Source organism: Helianthus annuus, chromosome 2, assembly GCF_002127325.2.
Source record: "Helianthus annuus cultivar XRQ/B chromosome 2, HanXRQr2.0-SUNRISE, whole genome shotgun sequence".
Classification (NCBI taxonomy): Eukaryota; Viridiplantae; Streptophyta; class Magnoliopsida; order Asterales; family Asteraceae; genus Helianthus; species Helianthus annuus.
In genome coordinates, this window is record NC_035434.2 from 10,803,601 (window position 1) to 10,830,449 (window position 26,849).

Genomic DNA, 26,849 nt, shown 5'->3' on the forward strand with positions numbered 1-26,849 from the left:
GTCATTGAGCTTAAAGGCATTCATTCCAATGATGTTGCCTTGTGTTCACTTGAGAAGTTAACCCAATTGGTGTCCAAAGGAGGTCCAAGCATTCAGCTTCAATTATTCAGTTTGCAGTTAGACCAAAGTGAGAAGTTCCAGCATCAGACAACCTTGTCTGATCTGCAGCATGATGTTAGCATTCAGGCTTTGTTGGATGGATATGCAGATGTGTTCCAAAATCCCACTTCATTACCTCCGGATAGAAGTTGTAATCATAGGATTCATCTGATTGATGAATCTGTTACTATTAATAAAAAGGCTTATCGATATCCTATGGGGCAAAAAGATGTGATTGAGAAGATGGTTCAGGAGATGTTGGATATGGGCATCATAAGACACAGTGTTAGCCCTTTTGCTTCACCTGTGGTCTTAGTTAAAAAGAAAGATGGATCATGGAGGCTTTGTGTGGACTATAGGAAACTTAATGATCATACCATTAAGAATCGATTTCCTATTCCACTCATAGAAGAATTGTTGGAAGAATTGGGGGGGTCTGAAATATATTCTAAACTGGATCTCAGATCTGGTTACCACCAGATTAGGATGCATCAAGATGATATTCACAAAACCGCTTTTCGAACTCATCAAGGGCTGTTTGAGTTTTTAGTTCTACCTTTTGGTCTCACAAATGCCCCTGCAACATTTCAAGGTCTTATGAATTCTGTTTTTCAGAAGTTATTGAGGAAATCTGTGCTCATATTTTTTGATGATGTGTTGGTTTATAGCAAATCTTTGCAGCAGCATGTGCTTGACTTGCAGGAGGTGCTGCAATTGTTTAGAGAGCATCAGCTATTTGCCAAGCTCTCTAAATGCAGTTTTGCTGCATCTAAAGTGGAATATTTGGGTCATGTGATTTCAAAGCATGGTGTATCTACTTACCCAACTAAAATTGAGGCGGTTGTAAAATGGCTGGTGCCTACTACGGTCAAGCAACTTAGGGGTTTTTTGGGCCTCACGGGTTATTATAGGAGGTTTATTTCTTCCTATGGCAGTTTGGCTAAACCACTGACCCAATTATTACAAAAAGATGCCTTTAAGTGGTCACCGGAGGCTCAACAAGCTTTTGAATCTCTAAAGACCGCTTTGTGTAATGCCCCTGTGCTGGCTTTGCCTGATTGGTCCCAAGAATTTGTGGTAGAGACTGATGCAAGTTCACAAGGTTTGGGGGCCGTTTTAATGCAGCGCAATCACCCTATTGCTTTTGTGAGTAAACCCCTCTCAGCTAGACAATGTTCTTTATCCGTATATGAAAAAGAATTGTTAGCCATTTTGTTAGCTGTTAAACATTGGCATCAATATTTGATTTTGAACCATTTCACTATCAAAACTGATTAGAAGAGTTTGAAGCATTTATTAGAACAGAAAATCACAACTCCTTTGCAGCATACTTGGTTGAGCAAACTCATGGGTTATGATTATGATATTGTGTACAAGAAAGGCTCTGATAATTCAGCCGCTGATGCTTTATCTAGAGTTCCTGGAGTCACTTTTTTTCAGATAGCAATCTCTTCTTATGACCCTTTATTGTTACAAAAGATTCAGCAACATTGGTCAATTGATGCAGTAGCCCAAATTCTTATTCAGAGGTTACTTCAAGGTGAAATGATTAAGCATTTGGAGTGGAATGGATCTTTGTTGACTAGGAAGAAAAAGTTATGGATTGGTCAAGATCAGGCTTTGAGAAGAGAGATCTTACAACTATGCCATTCCTCCCCTATGGGTGGCCACTCTGGTACTCATCCCACTATACAACGGTTTCGGGCTATGTTTTATTGGAAAGGGGCTACTAAAGATATCAAACATTTCATTAAGTCTTGTGATATTTGCTTGAAGGCAAAGTATGAGCTATTGCTACACCTGGGCTGTTGCAGCCATTGCCTATTCCTCATTCCTTATTTTCTGATATCTCTATGGACTTCATTGGGGGCTTACCTAAATCTGAGGGCAAAGACACTATCCTTGTTGTGGTGGATCGCTTCAGTAAATATGCTCACTTTATTCCACTTAAGCATCCTTTTACTGCCACCACTGTTGCTCAGGTCATGCTGGATTTTGTTTTCAAACTCCATGGATGTCCTCAAGTTATTGTTTCTGATCGTGATCCATTATTTTTGAGTAATTTTTGGAAAGAATTTTTGAGATTGCAAGGTATTGATCAAGCCCTTTCAACTGCATACCATCCTCAGTCGGATGGACAAACTGAGGTGTTAAATAGATGCTTGGAGACATATTTGAGATGCATGGTCATGACACAACCTAGCACTTGGGTCAAATGGTTGTCATTGGCTGAATGGTGGTATAATACCACTTGGCATTCGGCCATTAAAATGCCCCCATTCAAAGCCTTGTATGGTATTGATCCTCCTTTACATTTGCCTCATATTCCTTTGGATACTGCTGTTGCTGATTTGGAAACTTGGTTCCATCAGAGAGAGGCTGTTTTGCTTTCTTTAAAGCAAAATTTGGAGAAGGCTAGAAACAGAATGAAGCAATTTGCTGATATGCATCGTAGTGAACGAAGTTTTGTAGTTGGTGATTGGGTCTTTCTTAAACTTCACCCCCATGTGCAGTCTTCTTTAAGATTACACAAGTATTCTAAACTCTCTCCCAAGTTTTATGGGCCATTTTTGATTGTTCAAAAGGTGGGAAATGCTGCTTATACATTGGATCTTCCAGTTGGTTCCCAAATTCATCCTACGTTTCATGTGTCTTTGCTAAAGAAAGCTCCTGGCCCGCCTGAGCAGCCTGTTCCAGTTCTTGATATTGCTGCACCTCCTATGTTACAGCCTTTGGCTATTTTGGATCGCAAATTAGCCCGTCAAGGTCACCGTCCAATTGTCAAGTTTCTAGTTCAATGGAAAGACAGTCCTTTACATGATGCTACTTGGGAGGAAGCTACAGCCTTTATAGCTCGCTATCCTCATTTTAATGTGGATTCTTGAGGACAAGAATCTTTTAAAGGGGGGAGTATTGTTACGGGTTTAACAGTTAGGAGGTCTTAATTGCAATAGTAGTATAAAATAGAGGGTCTGTTTTGTAATAAATGAATAGTTGGAGGGTGAAATGTGTAAATGTAGTGATAGTTCGGGATGTTGGTTAAAAGGTCGTTGGAACCGTTGTATTGAGCATCTGGATAATGAATTGAGTTTTCCTTCTTCTTCTTGTTCTCTCTTGATTCTTATCCTAACATATTACGAGGCTAGGTAAACAAACAACCCCTTAGATTGTTTTACATTTTACCCTGTAATCTCTTACCCAAGCCCTTTCAACCCTCTTTCACTGCAGCAGCAAACGGTAAACCCTAACTCCAGCTTCGTTCGTTTGTATTTTGTAGAAATATAATATTCTTATTTCATGTACATTAATTAAGCTACCTAGTTATAATTTGTTAAGTTGTAATTGCTTAGAATTTTATGATTTGCATCAAATGAAATTACGAGTCAAAGTGATCAGATTGTATCTCACAAATTTTGTAGAAACCTCAGTTAGAATTTAAGAAATTGTTGGAGTCAGTCGGAAGATTGAAACTTTTCACCGGGGGGTCAGAAGTCACCGGACCTAAAAATTCTATATAAATATTTTTTTTATAAAACCGGGGGTTCGAAAACGTATATACCTAAAAATTTCTATACGAAACGTACATACATGACACTGGGGCGGGAGGGGTCGCCCGACCCCCGAACTTTTCGCTCAGTAGTGTTATATATGTAGTTTTCGTATAGAAATTTTTGGGTATATACGTTTTCGACCCCCGGTTCTATAGAAATTTTTGGATATGTACGTTTTCGACCCCTCCGTCATTCGGGTCAAGCTTCGCCACTGACTGAGCGAAAAGTTCGGGGGGTCGGGCGCCCCCGGCCCCTTGAAAGCTACGCTCCTGGTTGGCATGTTATCGAAAGTTTGGCATGTTATCGAAACTTTGAAAGAAGTTCAATACTTGTAACGTTTTCGATGCTTTCTATCTGATAAGTAGGCTCCCGGACACCAATTAAGAAGCAATCAAGAATGGATATACCTACAACACAACGATTTGTATTTTATACAGACATGAAAAACGATAAGAGAAACACGCCAAACAGTTTGTGTTACGCGTTACAAGGGTTAACCAATGCTCAAAATTCTGATATAACAGATATGGGATTTGAAACTATTACGTGCTTTAACATACACAACATACCGCCGGGTTTAGGGTATTGGTTGTTGCTCAACTATGATCAAAAAATGAACGAGTTAAACATTGGCAACCGTAAAATTAAAATCACACCCTCAAAGGTTCATGATGTTCTTGGAGTGCCTATGGGGGAAATTAGCGTCTCTGAAAAGCCAAAGGTGACAAAACGAGACGCTATTAGAGAACGATGGAAGAGCCAGTTCGGTAATGCTTGTATAACTGTTAAACATGTGACTGAGAAGCTTAGATTATATCCGCGAGGCGGAATACTTTTTAAGCTTAACTTCCTTGTTATCTTCAACTCTATTATGGGTGAGACAACTAAGAGTGCAACCGTTAATCAAAAGTTTCTCACGTCAACCAATAATGAAGCCATACCGAACATGGATTGGTGTGGCTATATCATAGCTTGCTTGAAGAGAACTAGAGAGGGGTGGAGTGGTATAGAGCCCTATAACGGCCCGTTGACTGTTCTTGCGGTACGTTTGCTTATTGGTTACATAAGTTGCTTATTAACATGAAGAAATTAATATGATTTTCATTACACACATAGTTGTCAATAGCGAGCGTAGCAATCGCTATAGCGCGCTACGTAGCGTATAGGTCTACGCTCGCTATTAGGGTTGTAGTGATAATAGCGATATTTTATTTTTAGAGTTAAATGTCATTTTAGTCCCTGTGGTCTGGGCCATTTTACCAGTTTACACCAAAGGTTTCATTTTTAACCTGTGGGTCCAAAAAGGTTTCACAGTTGCCATTTTAGTCCACTTGGTTAACTTCATCCATTTTTTCTGTTAACGAGAAGGCCAATTCGGTCATTTTGTATGTAATTCTGTTAACTAAAAGCGCAATTCAGCCATATAAAATGACCGAAATGGCCTTCTCGTTAACAGAAAAAATGGATGAAGTTAACCCAGTGGACTAAAATGACAACTGTGAAATCTTTTTGGACGACCCACAGGTTAAAAATGAAACCTTTGACTAAACTGGCAAAATGGCCCAAACCACAGGGACTAAAATGGCATTTAACTCTTATTTTTATTTATTTATTTTTTTAAATATAAATAGCAATTAAATATAGCTATAAAATAGCTGGATTTTAGGTTTTTGTTAGATATACATGTAAAATAGCATATATACCAGGGTTTTTTTTTTATATATAACACACATATAAAATTTTAATTTTTTTTTTCTAGTGTATCGCTATTTGTAAAATAGCCACCCGCTATTTATCGCTATTCGCTATTTAACATATAGGTATCTTATCGCTATTTGTCGCTATTCACCATTAATAACTATGATTACACAACAGGTGTTATACGCACACGAACGGCAACTGAAACGTAGTCCTGAAAATGCAGTAACTCCAGCGTTACAATATGTTACCACTGATTTCTTGGTTGATCTTGAGAGGTCCTTGTATGACAACGGACCGTGTTCGAATGATGACATTAAAAAGGAGGATCCGTTAACTCCAAATGTTGAAGATCACGTTCAGTCACTAGGTCCTGAAGCTCAAGGTCAAACTGATGAAGGTCAAACTGATGGAGGGCAAACTGCTATTGACCAAAATGTTAAGGTACCTGATGTAACTTCTGTTCAAACAGATTCGGTATTGAACCTAAAGGCACCCATTGGCCCACGAGGGTCTCAATCACTGTCTGGATTATCAGCTAATATAGGACATTGTAACCGGCTTGAACCGTCTAAAGACAAGAAGGTAAGTCATGCGCATTGTTGAACGTATTTACTCATTTTTTGATGTATATTCAATAATTGTTTGTATCTTCTCCTTCTGAAGTAGCAGATTTTCACTGAATGTTTATAGGGGTGTAAACGAGCTGAATCAAGCCCAAGCTCACGCTACTCATAACTAGGGGTGCAAACGAGCCGAGCCGAGCCCGAGCTCGACCAGGCTCAAGCTCGAACTCGTTTAACATATGAAAGCTCGAGCTCGAGCCGAGCTTCGAGCTTTATTTCTAAAGCTTGAGCTCGGCTCGAAGGTAATTTTTCAAGCTCGAGCTCGGCTCGTTTAGTATTTATTAATTATAATTATTGTTATACATATAATTTAGTTATTTTTTTATATTTATATAATTGGTAAATATTATTATTTAAATATATGTTTAATATATTAATAAAAAATATATAAAAAGAAAGCTCGTAAAGGCTCGCGAGCCGGCTCGAGCTCGATAAGCGAAGCTCGGGCTTGGGCTCGTTTACTAAACAAGCTTGTTTTTAGGCTCGGGCTCGAGCTCGTTTAAGCTCGGCTCGTTCGAGCTTTTTTTCGAGCCGAGCTCGAGTAGCTCGCGAGTAGCTTGGCTCGTTTGCACCCCTACTCATAACTGTTGTTTCCTTAATTGCAGATTGGTAATAATATGGGCAAGAAAAAGAAACGTGGTTGGAGAAACACAAACACTTGCATACCAAAGAAGAAACTTAAGGTTTGGAGGAAAACTTCAGATTTTGCTATAAAATTAAAGTGTTAGCCTCATTTCAAACTCAAGAATGTGTATAGAAAAAATCAACAATAATACAGATGAATTTTAAAACAAATATGGTTTAAATCTGTTCGTATTCAGACTAACATGTATTGCTTTATCTTTGTAGTTACTGGATGATGATGATGTTGGTGATGGTGTCGGTGCCGGTGTAGGCCCCAAGCAGGTGCAATGTGAGTTGGCTGAAAATGTGTCTCTTATGTCAAATTCTGTATGTATCTCCTTATACTTCTCATATATGTTATACATTCCGATGATTAGGGCTGCAAACGAACCGAACGAACACGAACCTTGTTCGTGTTCATTTGTTAAGAAATATATGCGTTCGCGAACTGTTCACGAACACTTATCGAGCGAGATATTATGTTCATGTTCGTTTGTTAAGGAAATGAATTTGTTCATGTTCGTTTGTGTTTGTTTGTTAATTTTAGGCAAGAAACAAAAAAAAAAAAAAAAACCGTTGACGAACACAAATGAGCACAAACTAATGTTCATGAACACAAATGGAAACAAACGGACACAAACAATCGTTCATGAACAGAATATATAATACATTGACACTTATTAGATATTTAATTTGTCGGAATTTTGAAGTATTTAAATAAATATAAAAACTTAAAACACTAATGAACTATCGAACACAAACGAACACATTACCGAACGTTCACGAACATGAACGAACGAACAGGACCTCTGTTCATGTTTGTTCATTTAACTAAACGAACGAAATTTCTTGTTCGTGTTCGTTTGTTTAATAAACGAACGAACACAAACGAACTTCCCGCCGAACAGTTCACACGAACTGTTCGTCGAACGTTTGGTTCGCTTGCAGCCCTACCGATGATTAGTATTAGACAAGGAAATTTAGGCGCAAATGTACAAAACTTGGTTATTTTGACTTCTTATTAGTCTTCTTTTGGGTCAAATTGTGTTTCTACACACGCTAGAATAAAAAAAGTGCTCAATACATTACCGGTTAAATTGGGTCAAGTCTGGTTGTGTTAGCCTTTGTTGTTTTCTTAAAGTTTATATAATTAGTGTTTATTCTTTTGATGCTATAGTTTACTAACATCAAGTAGTAAATTATTAAATTACATTTTATATATTAGTTATTACGAAATTTTAAAGATTATAGAAAAAACTACTGTGTCAAGCCAGCTTGTTTGATCCATTACCCAACCTGACCCGACCCGTTCATTTTGGTCACCACTGATCTATATTCTTTTATTGTATAGCTGGAAAAGTCGACTTATCAAAGTGACATAGTTTGTGTCCAAGGCTACAAAGTGAAGCGAAGTAACGCAACAATTCTTGAAGCCATTTTCGAAAAACACGGTGACATTGCATCTACCTGCGTATTCAAAACATCTTCCACAAGAACACATTTCCTCGAGGCTGTTTGTGAAGTTGTCAAACGGATCAAAACCAATAATATGACTGAGATGGTGGAAGATATAGAGTGCCAAGTGTCGGATGCAGAAGCCGCCAACATTAATGTGTCATGGATTCGAGCGCACTTTGAAGACTTTAACAAAAGGAAGGAGACCAGTAAAAAGTACAGTTTGCTTTTGGAGATGAAATCAAAGACCAGTTTGGCTAAAAGAGCTGCCCAAATGGATCTGAGGGAAAGATGCGCAGAGCTAACCGGTGCGCAACAACGGTTTGAAAAGGCTGAAAGATGTGTGAAAGTAATGCATCTTGTTAAAAACAATCTAAATGACAACATCTTGGAGTCTAAAGCTAAACTAGACTCATGGGTAAAGCATCCAGTTGTATAGGCTAATTAATTAGATCATGTAATGGTGTGTAATTATTAGAAGTTTGCCATTAGATGTCTTGTATTTTGGTCGAATGGGGTGAACCCGTTAAGTTTAAACTTTATGCGTTTTAAACCTTAAATGAATATAATTAGTATTTAATCCTAACACTTAATGGATCCATCCGACCGAATCGATTGAACTATTTTGATTTTGGTAATGACCTCTTCATCACATATGTACTTGCTAAACAAGTGAACCCGAACACAATCTTTATAATTAAACTGGTTAAACATGTACTAGACAATAGACATGACATCTCTTTCTTCTCCGTGAAGCTAGTCAATCACCAAGATGACTGTTGGTTTTTTAATTTGTTATTATTAATATTTTGTATAATGATCTGTTTTTCAATAAGTTATACCCTTTCCTGTTAATTTTAATTTTAATTGTGTTAAATGTATGCTTTTGAACTAACTGAAACATAAATCCATGAGGGATGGTGATAGAAGTAGTGTGTTGTGTAGTGATTGACTAGAGTGGTTGGAACAAGGTGACTAGGTGTAATATATCAAAGTCAGTGTTTCTGAAGGGACCTAGAGTGTCAATAACTCTACATATCTCTTTCGTGTAGGGTAATTTTTTGAAATATTTACAGACAGAAACCCTTGTTTTTACGGTCAGACACCACACATCTGGTACAGATTCTAACCCTAGATGCTGCTTTTTGTTTGAAATGGAGTACACATGTTGCATAAGATGTTTGTATTGTTATGTATTAGTTGTTTAGATAGATAAGAGGAATTTGGCGTATTGTTGCCACTTGCTTTATAACATTCTTCAAGTTTTTTGTCTTATTATTTGAATCTGTTTTTTAAAAGTTAGAAAATGTTATCACATGATCCAGTGAGTTAAAAATGAAATTACACACGTGACACCATAAACCATCACGTTATTGTTTTGACACTATAAACATCATCAATTGACAGGCTATGAACCGGGTTCATAAAATAAAAGTAAAATTATACCATGGAGATCCATCAGCCCTAGCTCGGCTCAGCTCATGAACAAGCCTACACCTGGCAAAACGGGCAGGTCGGGTGCCGGGTCAAAATGGGTCACTTCAAAAAAGGGTTGTTTTGGTTCGGGTCGAAACGGGTATAAAACTAGTCAGGGCCGGCTCTGGGCCCGGCAAACCCGTGCCGACGCCCGAGGCCCAAAATTTCAAAGGGCCCGAAAAGTCTTTATAAGCTTGTATATATTTATTAAATTATATATTTAGTATATTTATCCGTTTATTATGCAAAAAAGTATTGGTGGTGTAGTGGCAAAAACCATCTTAAAATAATGTAAAGGTTCGATTCTTTGCTCCATCATGAAGTTTATTTTTTGTAATTCATTTACCCTTAATCATAATTTTGGGCCCAATTCTTTTCGTCGCCCGAGGCCTAAATTTTTTCAAGAGTTTTCAGGGATGGCTCTGAAACTAGTTATGATTTGTTAAGTTGTAATTGCTTAGAATTTTATGATTTGCATCAAATGAAATTACGAGTGAAAGTGATCAGATTGCATATCTCACAAATTTTGTAGAAACCACAGTCAGAATTTAAAAAATTGTTGGAGTGATAACTCCTTACCGCATTGTTTTTTTTTGTCTTGTCACTTGAATCTTCTTGTTAAAAGTTTGGCATGTTATCGAAAGCATTCTGCAAGTTCAATACTTGTAACGTTTTCGATGCTTTCTTTCTGATAACAGGCTTCCGGACACCAATTAAGAAGCAATCAAGAATGGATATACCTACACCACAACAATTTGATTGTTATACAGACATGAAAATTGATGAGCGAAAGCGAAATGCGCCAAACAGTTTGTGTTGTGTGTTAGAAGGGTTAACCGATGCTCAAAATTCTGATATAAAGGATATGGGCTTTGAATCTATGAAGTGCTTTAACATACGCAACATACCAGCTGGTTTAGGGTATTGGTTGTTGCTCAACTATGATCATAAAACAAACGAGTTAAACGTTGGCAACCGTAAAATTGAAATCACACCCTCAAAGGTTCATGATGTTCTTGGAGTGCCTAAGGGGGAAATTAGCGTCTATGAAAAGCCGAAGCTGACAAAAAGAGATGCTATTAGAGAACAATGGAAGAGCCAGTTCATTACTGCTTGTATAACTATTAAACATGTGACTGAAAAGCTTAAGTCATATCGACGAGGCGGGATACTTTTTAAGCTTAACTTCCTTGTTGTCTTCAACTCTATTATGGGTGAGACAACTAAGAGTGCAACCATTAATCAAAAGTTTCTCGGGTCAATCAATAATGAAGCCGACATACCGAACATGGATTGGTGTAGTTATATCATAGCTTGCTTGAAGAGAACTAAAGAGGGATGGAGTGGTATAGAGCCCTATAACGGCCCGTTCACCGTTCTTGCGGTACGTTTGCTTATTGGTTACATAAGTTGCTTATTAACATGAAGAAATTAATATGATTTTCATTACACAACAGGTGTTATACGCACACGAACGACAACTGAAACGTAGTCCTGAAAATGCAGTAACTCCAGCGTTACAATATGTTACCACTGATTTCTTGGTTGATCTTGAGCGGTCCTTGTATGACAACGGACCGTGTTCGAATGATGACATTAAAAAGGAGGATCCGTTAACTCCAAATGTTGAAGATCACGTTCAGTCACTAGGTCCTGAAGCTCAAGGTCAAACTGTTGAAGGTCAAACTGCTATTGACCAAAATGCTAAGGTACCTGATGTAACTTCTGTTCAAACAGATCCGGTATTGAACCTAAAGGCACCCAATGGCCCACGAGGGTCTCAATCACTGTCTGGATTATCAGCTAATATAGGACATTGTAACCGGCTAGAACCGTCTAAAGACAAGAAGGTAAGTCATGCACACTGTTGAACGTTATAATCTAATTCCTTTGGGTTTGAAATGTTTGGGCCTAAGAAATTGGTTTAAAAAATAATATTTGAGCATAAACTACCGGTCTAAATTTTCATACTCACTAAAACTAATGGCTCAAAATAATGAATTTGATGATGATGGAGATAATCGCAACCAAACGGTAACAAACGAGAAGCAAAACTGTAGTTTTTGGTTTTCGAAAAAAAAAAGAAACAATACTAAACCATCGGTTATTAGTTTGGATCATGGTTTGTCAATAGCGAGCGTAGCGATCGCTGTAGCGCGCTACGTAGCGTATTTGTCTAGGCTCGCTATAATGGTTGTAGCGAGAGATAGCGGCAATTTATTTATTTATTTATTTAATATAAATTGTAATTAAATATAGCTATAAAATAGCTGGATAGTATGTTTTTGTTAAATATACATGTAAAATAGCATATATACAAGGGTATTTTGATATAATATACATATAAAATTAATTTTTTTCTAGTGTATCACTGTTTATAAAATAGCCGCCTGCTATTTATCGCTATTCGCTATGTAGCAACCTTATCGCTATTTTTCGCTATTCGCCAGTAACAACTATGGTTTGGATCGATTGTATCGCAGTGGTTTCGTCAGTTATCTCAGTTTCGGTGAATTGGTTTTTGATCACGCTACTCATAACTGTTGTTTCCTTGATTGCAGATTGGTAATAATATGGGCAAGACAAAGAAACGTGGTTGGAGAAACACAAACACTTGCATACCAAAGAAGTAACTTAAGTTTTGGAGGAAAACTTCAGATTTTGCTATAAAATTAAAGAGTTAGCCTCTTTTCAAACTCATATATGAACACAACAGGAGAAGAAGAATCAAGAATGTGTATAGAAAAAATCAACAATAATACAGATGACGTTTAAAACAAATATGGTTTAAATCTGTTCGTATTCAGACTAACATGTGTTGCTTTATCTTTGTAGTTACTGGATGATGATGGTGTTGGTGATGGTGATGGTGTCGGTGCCGGGGTAGGCCCCAAGCAGGTGCAATGTGAGTTGGCTGAAAATGTGTCTCTTATGTCAAATTCTGTATGTATCTCCTTATACTTCTCATATATGTTATACATTCCGATGATTAGGGCTGCAAACGAACCGAACGAACACGAACCTTGTTCGTGTTCATTTGTTAAGAAATATATGCGTTCGCGAACTGTTCACGAACACTTATCGAGCGAGATATTATGTTCATGTTCGTTTGTTAAGGAAATGAATTTGTTCATGTTCGTTTGTGTTTGTTTGTTAATTTTAGGCAAGAAACAAAAAAAAAAAAAAAAAACCGTTGACGAACACAAATGAGCACAAACTAATGTTCATGAACACAAATGGAAACAAACGGACACAAACAATCGTTCATGAACAGAATATATAATACATTGACACTTATTAGATATTTAATTTGTCGGAATTTTGAAGTATTTAAATAAATATAAAAACTTAAAACACTAATGAACTATCGAACACAAACGAACACATTACCGAACGTTCACGAACATGAACGAACGAACAGGACCTCTGTTCATGTTTGTTCATTTAACTAAACGAACGAAATTTCTTGTTCGTGTTCGTTTGTTTAATAAACGAACGAACACAAACGAACTTCCCGCCGAACAGTTCACACGAACTGTTCGTCGAACGTTTGGTTCGCTTGCAGCCCTACCGATGATTAGTATTAGACAAGGAAATTTAGGCGCAAATGTACAAAACTTGGTTATTTTGACTTCTTATTAGTCTTCTTTTGGGTCAAATTGTGTTTCTACACACGCTAGAATAAAAAAAGTGCTCAATACATTACCGGTTAAATTGGGTCAAGTCTGGTTGTGTTAGCCTTTGTTGTTTTCTTAAAGTTTATATAATTAGTGTTTATTCTTTTGATGCTATAGTTTACTAACATCAAGTAGTAAATTATTAAATTACATTTTATATATTAGTTATTACGAAATTTTAAAGATTATAGAAAAAACTACTGTGTCAAGCCAGCTTGTTTGATCCATTACCCAACCTGACCCGACCCGTTCATTTTGGTCACCACTGATCTATATTCTTTTATTGTATAGCTGGAAAAGTCGACTTATCAAAGTGACATAGTTTGTGTCCAAGGCTACAAAGTGAAGCGAAGTAACGCAACAATTCTTGAAGCCATTTTCGAAAAACACGGTGACATTGCATCTACCTGCGTATTCAAAACATCTTCCACAAGAACACATTTCCTCGAGGCTGTTTGTGAAGTTGTCAAACGGATCAAAACCAATAATATGACTGAGATGGTGGAAGATATAGAGTGCCAAGTGTCGGATGCAGAAGCCGCCAACATTAATGTGTCATGGATTCGAGCGCACTTTGAAGACTTTAACAAAAGGAAGGAGACCAGTAAAAAGTACAGTTTGCTTTTGGAGATGAAATCAAAGACCAGTTTGGCTAAAAGAGCTGCCCAAATGGATCTGAGGGAAAGATGCGCAGAGCTAACCGGTGCGCAACAACGGTTTGAAAAGGCTGAAAGATGTGTGAAAGTAATGCATCTTGTTAAAAACAATCTAAATGACAACATCTTGGAGTCTAAAGCTAAACTAGACTCATGGGTAAAGCATCCAGTTGTATAGGCTAATTAATTAGATCATGTAATGGTGTGTAATTATTAGAAGTTTGCCATTAGATGTCTTGTATTTTGGTCGAATGGGGTGAACCCGTTAAGTTTAAACTTTATGCGTTTTAAACCTTAAATGAATATAATTAGTATTTAATCCTAACACTTAATGGATCCATCCGACCGAATCGATTGAACTATTTTGATTTTGGTAATGACCTCTTCATCACATATGTACTTGCTAAACAAGTGAACCCGAACACAATCTTTATAATTAAACTGGTTAAACATGTACTAGACAATAGACATGACATCTCTTTCTTCTCCGTGAAGCTAGTCAATCACCAAGATGACTGTTGGTTTTTTAATTTGTTATTATTAATATTTTGTATAATGATCTGTTTTTCAATAAGTTATACCCTTTCCTGTTAATTTTAATTTTAATTGTGTTAAATGTATGCTTTTGAACTAACTGAAACATAAATCCATGAGGGATGGTGATAGAAGTAGTGTGTTGTGTAGTGATTGACTAGAGTGGTTGGAACAAGGTGACTAGGTGTAATATATCAAAGTCAGTGTTTCTGAAGGGACCTAGAGTGTCAATAACTCTACATATCTCTTTCGTGTAGGGTAATTTTTTGAAATATTTACAGACAGAAACCCTTGTTTTTACGGTCAGACACCACACATCTGGTACAGATTCTAACCCTAGATGCTGCTTTTTGTTTGAAATGGAGTACACATGTTGCATAAGATGTTTGTATTGTTATGTATTAGTTGTTTAGATAGATAAGAGGAATTTGGCGTATTGTTGCCACTTGCTTTATAACATTCTTCAAGTTTTTTGTCTTATTATTTGAATCTGTTTTTTAAAAGTTAGAAAATGTTATCACATGATCCAGTGAGTTAAAAATGAAATTACACACGTGACACCATAAACCATCACGTTATTGTTTTGACACTATAAACATCATCAATTGACAGGCTATGAACCGGGTTCATAAAATAAAAGTAAAATTATACCATGGAGATCCATCAGCCCTAGCTCGGCTCAGCTCATGAACAAGCCTACACCTGGCAAAACGGGCAGGTCGGGTGCCGGGTCAAAATGGGTCACTTCAAAAAAGGGTTGTTTTGGTTCGGGTCGAAACGGGTATAAAACTAGTCAGGGCCGGCTCTGGGCCCGGCAAACCCGTGCCGACGCCCGAGGCCCAAAATTTCAAAGGGCCCGAAAAGTCTTTATAAGCTTGTATATATTTATTAAATTATATATTTAGTATATTTATCCGTTTATTATGCAAAAAAGTATTGGTGGTGTAGTGGCAAAAACCATCTTAAAATAATGTAAAGGTTCGATTCTTTGCTCCATCATGAAGTTTATTTTTTGTAATTCATTTACCCTTAATCATAATTTTGGGCCCAATTCTTTTCGTCGCCCGAGGCCTAAATTTTTTCAAGAGTTTTCAGGGATGGCTCTGAAACTAGTTATGATTTGTTAAGTTGTAATTGCTTAGAATTTTATGATTTGCATCAAATGAAATTACGAGTGAAAGTGATCAGATTGCATATCTCACAAATTTTGTAGAAACCACAGTCAGAATTTAAAAAATTGTTGGAGTGATAACTCCTTACCGCATTGTTTTTTTTTGTCTTGTCACTTGAATCTTCTTGTTAAAAGTTTGGCATGTTATCGAAAGCATTCTGCAAGTTCAATACTTGTAACGTTTTCGATGCTTTCTTTCTGATAACAGGCTTCCGGACACCAATTAAGAAGCAATCAAGAATGGATATACCTACACCACAACAATTTGATTGTTATACAGACATGAAAATTGATGAGCGAAAGCGAAATGCGCCAAACAGTTTGTGTTGTGTGTTAGAAGGGTTAACCGATGCTCAAAATTCTGATATAAAGGATATGGGCTTTGAATCTATGAAGTGCTTTAACATACGCAACATACCAGCTGGTTTAGGGTATTGGTTGTTGCTCAACTATGATCATAAAACAAACGAGTTAAACGTTGGCAACCGTAAAATTGAAATCACACCCTCAAAGGTTCATGATGTTCTTGGAGTGCCTAAGGGGGAAATTAGCGTCTATGAAAAGCCGAAGCTGACAAAAAGAGATGCTATTAGAGAACAATGGAAGAGCCAGTTCATTACTGCTTGTATAACTATTAAACATGTGACTGAAAAGCTTAAGTCATATCGACGAGGCGGGATACTTTTTAAGCTTAACTTCCTTGTTGTCTTCAACTCTATTATGGGTGAGACAACTAAGAGTGCAACCATTAATCAAAAGTTTCTCGGGTCAATCAATAATGAAGCCGACATACCGAACATGGATTGGTGTAGTTATATCATAGCTTGCTTGAAGAGAACTAAAGAGGGATGGAGTGGTATAGAGCCCTATAACGGCCCGTTCACCGTTCTTGCGGTACGTTTGCTTATTGGTTACATAAGTTGCTTATTAACATGAAGAAATTAATATGATTTTCATTACACAACAGGTGTTATACGCACACGAACGACAACTGAAACGTAGTCCTGAAAATGCAGTAACTCCAGCGTTACAATATGTTACCACTGATTTCTTGGTTGATCTTGAGCGGTCCTTGTATGACAACGGACCGTGTTCGAATGATGACATTAAAAAGGAGGATCCGTTAACTCCAAATGTTGAAGATCACGTTCAGTCACTAGGTCCTGAAGCTCAAGGTCAAACTGTTGAAGGTCAAACTGCTATTGACCAAAATGCTAAGGTACCTGATGTAACTTCTGTTCAAACAGATCCGGTATTGAACCTAAAGGCACCCAATGGCCCACGAGGGTCTCAATCACTGTCTGGATTATCAGCTAATATAGGACATTGTAACCGGCTAGAACCGTCTAAAGACAAGAAGGTAAGTCATGCACACTGTTGAACGTTATAATCTAATTCCTTTGGGTTTGAAATGTTTGGGCCTAAGAAATTGGTTTAAAAAATAATATTTGAGCATAAACTACCGGTCTAAATTTTCATACTCACTAAAACTAATGGCTCAAAATAATGAATTTGATGATGATGGAGATAATCGCAACCAAACGGTAACAAACGAGAAGCAAAACTGTAGTTTTTGGTTTTCGAAAAAAAAAAGAAACAATACTAAACCATCGGTTATTAGTTTGGATCATGGTTTGTCAATAGCGAGCGTAGCGATCGCTGTAGCGCGCTACGTAGCGTATTTGTCTAGGCTCGCTATAATGGTTGTAGCGAGAGATAGCGGCAATTTATTTATTTATTTATTTAATATAAATTGTAATTAAATATAGCTATAAAATAGCTGGATAGTATGTTTTTGTTAAATATACATGTAAAATAGCATATATACAAGGGTATTTTGATATAATATACATATAAAATTAATTTTTTTCTAGTGTATCACTGTTTATAAAATAGCCGCCTGCTATTTATCGCTATTCGCTATGTAGCAACCTTATCGCTATTTTTCGCTATTCGCCAGTAACAACTATGGTTTGGATCGATTGTATCGCAGTGGTTTCGTCAGTTATCTCAGTTTCGGTGAATTGGTTTTTGATCACGCTACTCATAACTGTTGTTTCCTTGATTGCAGATTGGTAATAATATGGGCAAGACAAAGAAACGTGCTTGGAGAAACGCAAACACTTGCATACCAAAGAAGAAACTTAAGGTTTGGAGGAAAACTTCAGATTTTGCTGTAAAATTAAAGAGTTAGCCTCATTTCAAACTCATATATGAACACAACAGGAGAAGAAGAATCAAGAATGTGTATAGAAAAAATCAACAATAATACAGATGACGTTTAAAACAAATATGGTTTAAATCTGTTCGTATTCAGACTAACATGTGTTGCTTTATCTTTGTAGTTACTGGACGATGATGGTGTTGGTGATGGTGATGGTGATGGTGTCGGTGCCGGGGTAGGCCCCAAGCAGGTGCAAAGTGAGTTGGCTGAAAATGTGTCTCTTATGTCAAATTCTGTATGTATCTCCTTATACTTCTCATATATGTTATACATTCCGATGAGGCGATGATTAGTATTAGACAAGGAAATTTAGGCGCAAATGTACAAAACTTGGTTATTTTGACTTCTTATTAGTCTTCTTTTGGGTCAAATTGTGTTTCCACACACGCTAGAATAAAGAAAGTGCTCAATATATTACCGGTTAAATTGGGTCGAGTCTGGTTATGTTAGCCTTTGTTGTTTTCTTAAAGTTTATATAATTAGTGTTTATTCTTTTGATGCCATAGTTTACTAACATCAAGTAGTAAATTATTAAATTACATTTTATATATTAGTTATTACGAAATCTTAAAGATTATAGAAAAAACTAACGTGTCAAGCCAGCTTGTTTGACCCATTACCCAACCTGACCCGACCCGTTCATTTTGGTCACCACTAATCTATATTCTTTTATTGTATAGTTGGAAAAGTCAACTTATCAAAGTGACATAGTTTGTGTCCAAGGCTACAAAGTGAAGCGAAGTAACGCAACAATTCTTGAAGCCATTTTCAAAAAACACGGTGACATTGCATCTACCTGCGTATTCAAAACATCTTCCACAAGAACACATTTCCTCGAGGTTGTTTGTGAAGTTGTCAAACGGATCAAAACCAATAATATGACTGAGATGGTGGAAGATATAGAGTGCCAAGTGTCGGATGCAGAAGCCGCCAACATTAATGTGTCATGGATTCGAGCGCACTTTGAAGCCTTTAACAAAAGGAAGGAGACCAGTAAAAAGTACAGTTTGCTTTTGGAGATGAAATCAAAGATCAGTTTGGCTAAAAGAGCTGCCCAAATGGATCTGAGAGAAAGATGCGCAGAGCTAACGGGTGCGCAACAACGGTTTGAAAAGGCTGAAAGATGTGTGAAAGTAATGCATCTTGTTAAAAACAATCTAAATGACAACATCTTGGAGTCTAAAGCTAAACTGGACTCATGGGTAAAGCATCCAGTTGTATAGGCTAATTAATTAGATCATGTAATGGTGTGTAATTATTAGAAGTTTGCCAGTAGATGTCTCCGTATCTTGGTCGAATGGGGTGAACCCGTTAAGTTTAAACTTTATGTGTTTTAAACCTTAAATGAATATAATTAGTATTTAATCCTAACACTTAATGGATCCATCCGACCGAATCGATTGAACTATTTTGATTTTGGTAATGACCTCTTCATCACATATGTACTTGCTAAACAAGTGAACCCGAACACAATCTTTATAATTAAACTGGTTAAACATGTAAACTAGACAGTAGACATAACGTATCTTTCTTCTCCGTGAAGCTCATCAATCACCAAGATGATTGTTGGTTTTTTACTTTTTTTAATTTTTTATTATTATTTTGTATAATAATCTGTTTTCAAATAAGTTATACCCTGTTAATCTTAAAAACAAGTTATACCCTGTTAATCTTAATTTTAATTTTAGTTGTGTTAAATGTATGCTTTTGAACTAACTGAAACATAAATCCATGAGGGATGGTGATAGAAGTAGTGTGTGTAGTGATTGACTAGAGTGGTTGGAAGACTTGGAACAAGGTGACTAGGTGTAATATATCAAAGTCGGTGTGTCTGAACTCTGAAGGGACCTAGAGTGTAAATAACTCTACATATCACTTTTGTGTATGGTAAATTTTTGAAATATTTACAGACAGAAACCCTTGTTTTTACAGTCAGACACCACACATCTGGTACGGATTCTAACCCTAGATGCTGCTTTTTGTTTGAAATGGAGTACACATGTTGCGTGTATATTGTTCATAAGATGTTTGTATTGTTATGTATAAGTTGTTTAGATAGATAGAGGAATTTGGCGTATTGTTGCCACTTGCTTTATAACATTCTTCAAGTTTTTTGTCTTATTATTTGAATCTGTTTTTTAAAAGTTAGAAAATGTTATCACATGATCCAGTGAGTTAAAAATGAAATTACACACGCGACACTATAAACCATCACGTTATTGTTTTGACACTATAAACATCATCAATTGATAAGGCTATGCGGTATGGTGATGGTCCTCCCTTGGAGGATGATCCGCCACATAAGCGTCACGTAGATCGGGTGTGAGGATGGGGCAAAGAGGATGAAGGTGAGGAAATGGGGGATGGGCTTAAAATATATGTATATGTTGTGTGTATATATGTGTGTGTGAGGGGGTTTTGTCTTGTAGTGGAGCGGCTTCAACGTCTTACTTGGGCCGTTTGGGACGCCGGCGGTGGGGGGAGAAATGGGCGGAGGCGCGGCGCCGAAGCTGGACGGACTGGGGACGACCTCCACACCCTCCAACCTAACTTATAAATATACTAATTTTCACAGCATTAAGATGCGCAATCTAAGTGACTTTTCTGTTAAAAAAATATAGATGGCTTTAGTGCAATATCTAGAACACTTATTTGTAGTTTTCTTTTTAGAATGTCGAACAATTGAAAACACTTATTTATATGTGAAGGTTTGTTCCCATCAATTAATCATCTTTCACCCACTCAATAAAAGTAAAACACAAGTAAATGTGCACATTAGTTATGACAACCACAATACGTATCCCAGAAGCTTTCAAAATATCATATATCTTGATATTTTCAAATTTATGACATCATTACTTATCTCAAAATGTATATGAAAACAAACACAACACAATGTCATTTTTGTTTTTTTACAATATATATATATATATATATATATATATATTAAAATGTCATAAAGTAAAACAAAATATAAATTAATTAATTAATATATTATCATTTAAATTTGAATTTTGATGTGACTACTAAGAGCACCCGGGGCGGTAACGTGATGGCCTTCATCACGCGTTGAACTTGAAACGGTACACCGCCGCCACTAGTCCCACCACGCGTTGATCTTTTAACGCGTTAACCTGACCACGCGTTGAACTTTGAACTTGTTTGTTGTTTTGTGAATGAGTGAATGAATGGTATCTTGTACATTGTGCATTATAACTTGTACATTGGAATCCCATCACTAGTGATTCCACCCCTCCTACATTTCTATCACTAGTGATAGAATATTGGTTGTACACATGACATGACTTGATTGGATAGTGGGAGTGATAGATTCTATCACTAGTGAACCACCCCTAGTCCCCTAATAGTAAAAAAAACTTAAATAGCAAGGCCCTTTTCCTTCAAATATTTACAGTATTTTATAAACCACTAGCAACCCCCAAACCACCAACTCTATTCACTTCAGCAACTCAGTCATCTTCAAAGTTCAAACACTCACTCAACACGAATATTTGGTACGGATCCCGTTAACTCTGTTCCTCTAATTTGCAATCTAATCATGAACGTTTACATTGATTTAACAAGATGTTTGCATATATATTAACTAATTGCATCATTATGCCTGCCTGATAAATTGAGGTGATTCTGTAATGAAGCTGTGATTTAAATTAAAAGGCATATTGTTATCACTTACTTTCTGTGAATTTTGATCGTCAAGTTTTTGTGTTGTCACTTGAATATAATTATTTATAGTCTAGAAAAAAGAATAGCAAGTTATTTATTTGGAATAATGGACTTTAATAATCTTAACTATTAGCCGTTGACCGGTAAAACGGCACCAACTTAAAAAATAACCAGTGGTGGTCTCACCTTTTCACATATTGTAAACCAATGGATCTTTACTTTCAGAATCTTAATTTCTTTTTGTCCCCTTATCCTTTTTGGTTAAGTAAAGCTCTATTGGTTTACAATATGTGAAAAGATGAGACCATCACTGATTATTTTTGAAGTTGGGACCGTTGCAGGCCAACAACTAATAGAAAAATATTAAAATTCATTATTCCTATTTTTTTCCATTCCGTGAGTTTAAGACTTGATAACACATGCAAAGCTTTGTTTCTGAACTCCCATCGACATATTTTGTGCTTATGAGAGGTTCTAGTTGGAACATAATTTTTGGCTAAACAAAGTTTTTTTTTTGTTTTCTTACGAAGGGCTAAAATCACACCAAATCCGTTTTTAGTGGGGCTTGAACCCTCGACCTTAAAGGGAATAACACCTTTTTTTAACGGCAAATTTCTTTTAATACTGTCGTCTGTGGGACTTGAACCCAAGACCTCCTCTTCCAAGGTGTTTAAAACCTTTGCCTTTCCAATGACTTTGCTAATTAGAGCAAACCCCGCCCTTAGGGAAACAAAGTAAATCATTTATTTTTAATCTTAATTTTTTTTTAATTTAGGAGTAAATTGTTTAAATGCAATTTAATTCATCTCTCTTGAAAATAATGTATATATATACGAACAAATGTCTATCATTTATGTATAGGATCTAAACTACTATGTGTAGGTGAATGGTTAAAAGTAAAAATAAAAATATATTAACACATTGGTTCAAATCATTTTTATTTACATAACATACACATTTGTATATAAGAATTAAAAGAATTAAAAGGTAAAACAAATTAAAAGTATAAACAATTGATACTAAACTAAAGAGTTAATTGCCCGGATGGTCCCTGTGGTTTAACATTTTTTTCACGTTTAGTCCCCACCTTTTGTAAATAACATGTATGCTCCCTATGGTTTGTCATTTTGTTACTCGGATGGTCCCCAAACATTTACTCTGGGGACTATCCGAGTAACAAAATGACAAACCATAGGGAGCATACCTGCTATTTCTAAACTAACTGACATCTACTCAGGGACTATCCGAGTAACAAAATGACAAACCATAGGGAGCATAACTGCTATTTTCAAAAGGTGGGGACTAAATGTGAAAAAACGTGAAATCACAGGGACCATCCGAGCAATTAACTCTAAACTAAATGATTTAGGTTTATTCTTTTTTTTTTCTCCCAATATATGGTGTAAGGTGTTTGTAATAGACTTCACCCTATATAGATATACATATAGAGAGATTGTGTTAACACACACACAACAGTCAAGTCATATTCTAAGATCTAGGAAAATCTTTTTTTTTTCTAATAAAAACTATGGAATCACAAAACATTATTGTGTGTGCTTAAGGTAGTGTTTTTGTTTTCCAGGGAAGAAGAAAGGTGCAAAATCAAATACAAATAGAATGGAGTGAAACAAATGGGTACACATATACCTTTACTAATTTAATGTTCCCTTTTTTATTTGAAACGGGGCATCATTGATTAAACAATGTGTATGAGTTAATCAATTGCGTGGCGTCTTTGATGCAGACAACTCGTCTTCATTAAGGGGTAAACGCAAAGAACGTACGCAAGAAGAGTCTCATGACGATTTCCAAACCCGTGCAAAGAGAAAGATATCCGATGAACACGTGACTAAAAAACCACATATACTACAAGTACAACCATTTATACAATACTCAAACAAAAAACTCACGTCACGAAACAGCCCGAGGAAGCTCTGTAACGCAGTTGTAGGCTTAAGTGATGCTCAAAATGATGCAATTAAGGATATGGGTTTTGAATCTATAAAGTATATGAACATACGCTCCATACCAAACGCTTTGGGGTATTGGTTGTTGACAAACTATGATCATAGAAAAAACACATTGAATGTTGGAACCCATATAATAAACATAACACCTACCATAGTTCATGATGTCCTTGGTGTGCCTATGGGTGGAAACGACGTAAATGAGATTAACAAGCCGTCGAAGCGCAATGCTGTTATCTTAGAATGGAAGAGACAGTTTGGTTGTAATCCTGGAAGAATAAGTGTGAGACAAGTGATTGACAAAATGAAGTTACAGTGATTGACAAAATGAAGTTACAGAAAGACGGTAGAAAGTTTTTTAAACTGAACTTCCTTGTTGTGTTCAACACAATAATGGGCGAGATAACAAAAAGTACCGCCGTCAATTTGAGATTCCGAACCTCAGTTAGAGATGAAACTATTAGAATATAAGCTAGATAAATATATATTAGATAGTATAAGTTTTATTATTAGGATATAATTATTATGTTATTATTGGTTATTATAAGTTTTGGCAGTTACTCTTTTTATTATGCCATGTATATATATCTCATGTATTAACAATATTCATTACCAATTTCGAATACGATCATATCATTTCTCTCAAAAGATTCGAAACCCTAATTCATAGTTTACGTGATCTGCAAATTTCAATTAACAAAGTGGTATCAGAGCCACAAAGATTCACACATAAGATTTCTTCTCTTTCGATCTGTTCTTATTTATTCTCTGTCTGTCTTCATTCCATTAAACCACCGTCATCATGTCAACATCCAATGGAGGAATTCAATCTCAAATTCCAAAATTGCTAGGGCAAAATTACTATCATTGGCATATCCAAATGAAAGTTTTACTAGAATCACAAGACCTCTGGTCAATCATCGAAGATGGATATAGTGAAATCCCTGCCAATGCTTCAGAAAACGATCAGAACACATATAGAGAGAAAGTCAGGAAGGATAAGAAGGCGTTACATGTAATTTTTCAGGCAGTAAACGAAACTGTGTTCGAACGTGTGGCAACAAGTAAAACATCTAAAGAAGCGTGGAACATTCTTCATAAGGCATATAGAGGAGAACGCAGGGTTAAAACGGTAAGGCTTCAAACTTTACGATGTGAATTTGATGCATTACGGATGAAAGATAGTGAATCAATAGAAGAATATATCAATCGGACCACAGTTATAGTAAATCAATTAAGACTAAATGAAGAGGAAGTCCCAGAACAACGAATAATAGAGAAAATACTTAGAAGTCTCACTCGAAAATATGAATCAGTTGTGGTCGCAATCGAAGAATCTAAAGATCTGAATACCATCACAACAGAAGAATTATTAGGAATTCTGCAGTCTCATGAATTAAGATTAAAGCAATACGATGATTCACCAATGGAACAAGCGTTTCAAGTTCAAAGTCAAGGACTGGAACGTTCAAGATCACTTAGATCTGAGAATACAGGAAGAGGAAGGGGTAGAGGAAGAGGCAGATACAATGGACAGATTAGATGTTTTAACTGTCAACGGTTAGGACATATAGCGAAATTCTGTCAAAGGAGAGACGATACTGAAAAGATTAGCAATGCACTTATGCATGAAAAGGAGGAGGATGAGGAAACTATGTTTATGATCTTTAACATAGAAGAAACAACGAAGGACGGTTGCTGGTATTTAGATAGCGGATGTAGCAACCATATGACTGGCGACAAAAGTCTATTCGTCACACTAGACGAGTCGGAGAGAAGGGAAGTTAGGACTGGGGACAATAAAAAATTAGAAGTGCTGGGTTGTGGAGATGTTTTGATCAGATTCAAGGGAGTAGAGAAAAGGGTACCGAATGTATATTTTGTTGAAGGTTTGAAACATAATCTTCTAAGTGTTGGCCAGTTAGTGCAGAAAGGATATGAAGTTAAATTTCATAACCATGAATGCACTATAAAGGATCAAAAGGGCATGAGTATAGGGAAAGTTCAAATGACCGGAAACAAAATGTTTCCTTTAAATTTAGAATATGATGATACACCAAGGGCCTATAGCATGATGATATAAGATACCTCTGTATTATGGCACCGAAGATACGGTCATGTTAACTTCGAAACCTTACATATGATAAGTAAATGCAATACTGTGAAGGGTTTACCAAAGATATCGAACTTCTCAAGTAATATATGCGAAGGATGTCTATTTGGTAAACACACAAGGAAGCCATTTCCCAAAACAGCAAGATGGCATGCAACAAAACCTCTACAGCTGGTACATTCAGACATATGTGGGCCCGTGAGAACGCATTCGATAGGCGGCTGTAGATATTTTATCACGTTTATAGATGATTACACGAGGAGGACTTGGGTATATTTCTTGAAACTAAAGTCTGAGGCTCTTACACAGTTCAAGATCTTTAAAAGATTAGTTGAAAATCAAATAGAGTACAAAATAAAATCGCTTCGAACTGATAGAGGTGGAGAATTTTGTAGCTATGATTTTCAGAACTTTCTCAAAGAAAGCGGAATCCATCATCAACTAACAACAAGCTATACACCCCAGCAAAATGGGGTTGCTGAGCGTAAAAATAGAACGCTGATGGAGCTTAGCCGAAGCATGATAAAAATGAAACAACTGCCTCACTCGTTTTGGGCTGAAGCTGTAGTCTGTGCAACATATATATTAAATCGAACCACAACGAAAAGCGTTCAAGATGTAACTCCTCAAGAAGCATGGAGCGGAACGAAACCGAGTGTGGATCATCTCAGAATCTTTGGGAGTATAGCCTATGCTCATATACCGAAGCAACAACGAGGGAAGTTGGATGACAAAGTAGAAAGAACCATTTTTGTCGGGTATAGCGAAAATAGTAAAGCTTATAGACTTTATAATCCAATCACAAATAAGACTATCATTAGTAGAGATGTTACATTTGATGAAAGTCAAGATTAGGGGTCTGTGACAGCAAATGTGGATTCTAATATCATTCAAGTGAATCAAGAACAGGATTTGGATACAGAAATGGAACATGCAACTCAAGAACCAAATGCTGCAAACATGCCACAAGATATCGCCCCTCAAAGTCAAAGTCAACCGGAGATACATCCACATAATGAAATAAACAATGAACAGGATGATACCATGGAAGATGACACATCTTCTACTACATCAGAAAATGAAGAATTAAGGACACGTGATATCAGAGATATATATCAGCATTCATCACAATTGACTGATGCCCAAGTGAAACAACTATACGAACATAATCAAACAATGTCAACTAATGTCGCCAACTTTGCCCTCTACACAGATGCTGACCCGACTACTTATGCAGAAGCCGTAAAAGATATCAAATGGCAGGAGGCAATGGATAAAGAAATAGAATCTATAC

The 26,849-nt window shown here is 36.5% G+C and overlaps 6 protein-coding genes across 6 annotated transcripts; all 6 read left to right on the plus strand.

The window, feature by feature from the left end:
* Positions 1–4,015: 4,015 nt before the first annotated feature.
* Positions 4,016–8,639, plus strand: LOC110902023. Its single transcript, XM_022148768.2, has 5 exons — positions 4,016–4,692; positions 5,526–5,933; positions 6,580–6,657; positions 6,824–6,925; positions 7,950–8,639. Exons 1-5 carry the CDS (start codon positions 4,048–4,050, stop codon positions 8,490–8,492), a joined length of 1,776 nt encoding a protein of 591 aa, XP_022004460.1. The 5' UTR covers positions 4,016–4,047; the 3' UTR covers positions 8,493–8,639.
* Positions 8,640–10,302: 1,663 nt separating this feature from the next.
* Positions 10,303–12,170, plus strand: LOC110902032. The gene is made up of 3 exons (XM_022148776.2): positions 10,303–10,913; positions 10,987–11,379; positions 12,091–12,170. The coding sequence occupies exons 1-3, from the start codon at positions 10,395–10,397 to the stop codon at positions 12,160–12,162; spliced, it is 984 nt and encodes a 327-aa protein (XP_022004468.2). The 5' UTR covers positions 10,303–10,394; the 3' UTR covers positions 12,163–12,170.
* A 123-nt stretch (positions 12,171–12,293) lies between these two features.
* On the plus strand, positions 12,294–14,187 carry LOC110885817 (MATH domain and coiled-coil domain-containing protein At3g58260-like). Its single transcript, XM_022133537.1, has 3 exons — positions 12,294–12,314; positions 12,365–12,472; positions 13,498–14,187. Exons 1-3 carry the CDS (start codon positions 12,294–12,296, stop codon positions 14,038–14,040), a joined length of 672 nt encoding a protein of 223 aa, XP_021989229.1. The 3' UTR covers positions 14,041–14,187.
* Positions 14,188–15,807: 1,620 nt separating this feature from the next.
* On the plus strand, positions 15,808–17,761 carry LOC110902040. Its single transcript, XM_022148781.2, has 3 exons — positions 15,808–16,461; positions 16,535–16,927; positions 17,639–17,761. Exons 1-3 carry the CDS (start codon positions 15,808–15,810, stop codon positions 17,759–17,761), a joined length of 1,170 nt encoding a protein of 389 aa, XP_022004473.1.
* Positions 17,762–17,841: 80 nt separating this feature from the next.
* On the plus strand, positions 17,842–19,014 carry LOC110885824 (MATH domain and coiled-coil domain-containing protein At3g58260-like). Its single transcript, XM_022133547.1, has 3 exons — positions 17,842–17,862; positions 17,913–18,026; positions 18,472–19,014. The coding sequence occupies exons 1-3, from the start codon at positions 17,842–17,844 to the stop codon at positions 19,012–19,014; spliced, it is 678 nt and encodes a 225-aa protein (XP_021989239.1).
* Positions 19,015–24,244: 5,230 nt separating this feature from the next.
* Positions 24,245–25,525, plus strand: LOC110885829. Its single transcript, XM_022133555.1, has one exon. It carries the CDS (start codon positions 24,245–24,247, stop codon positions 25,523–25,525), a length of 1,281 nt encoding a protein of 426 aa, XP_021989247.1.
* Positions 25,526–26,849: the final 1,324 nt, after the last annotated feature.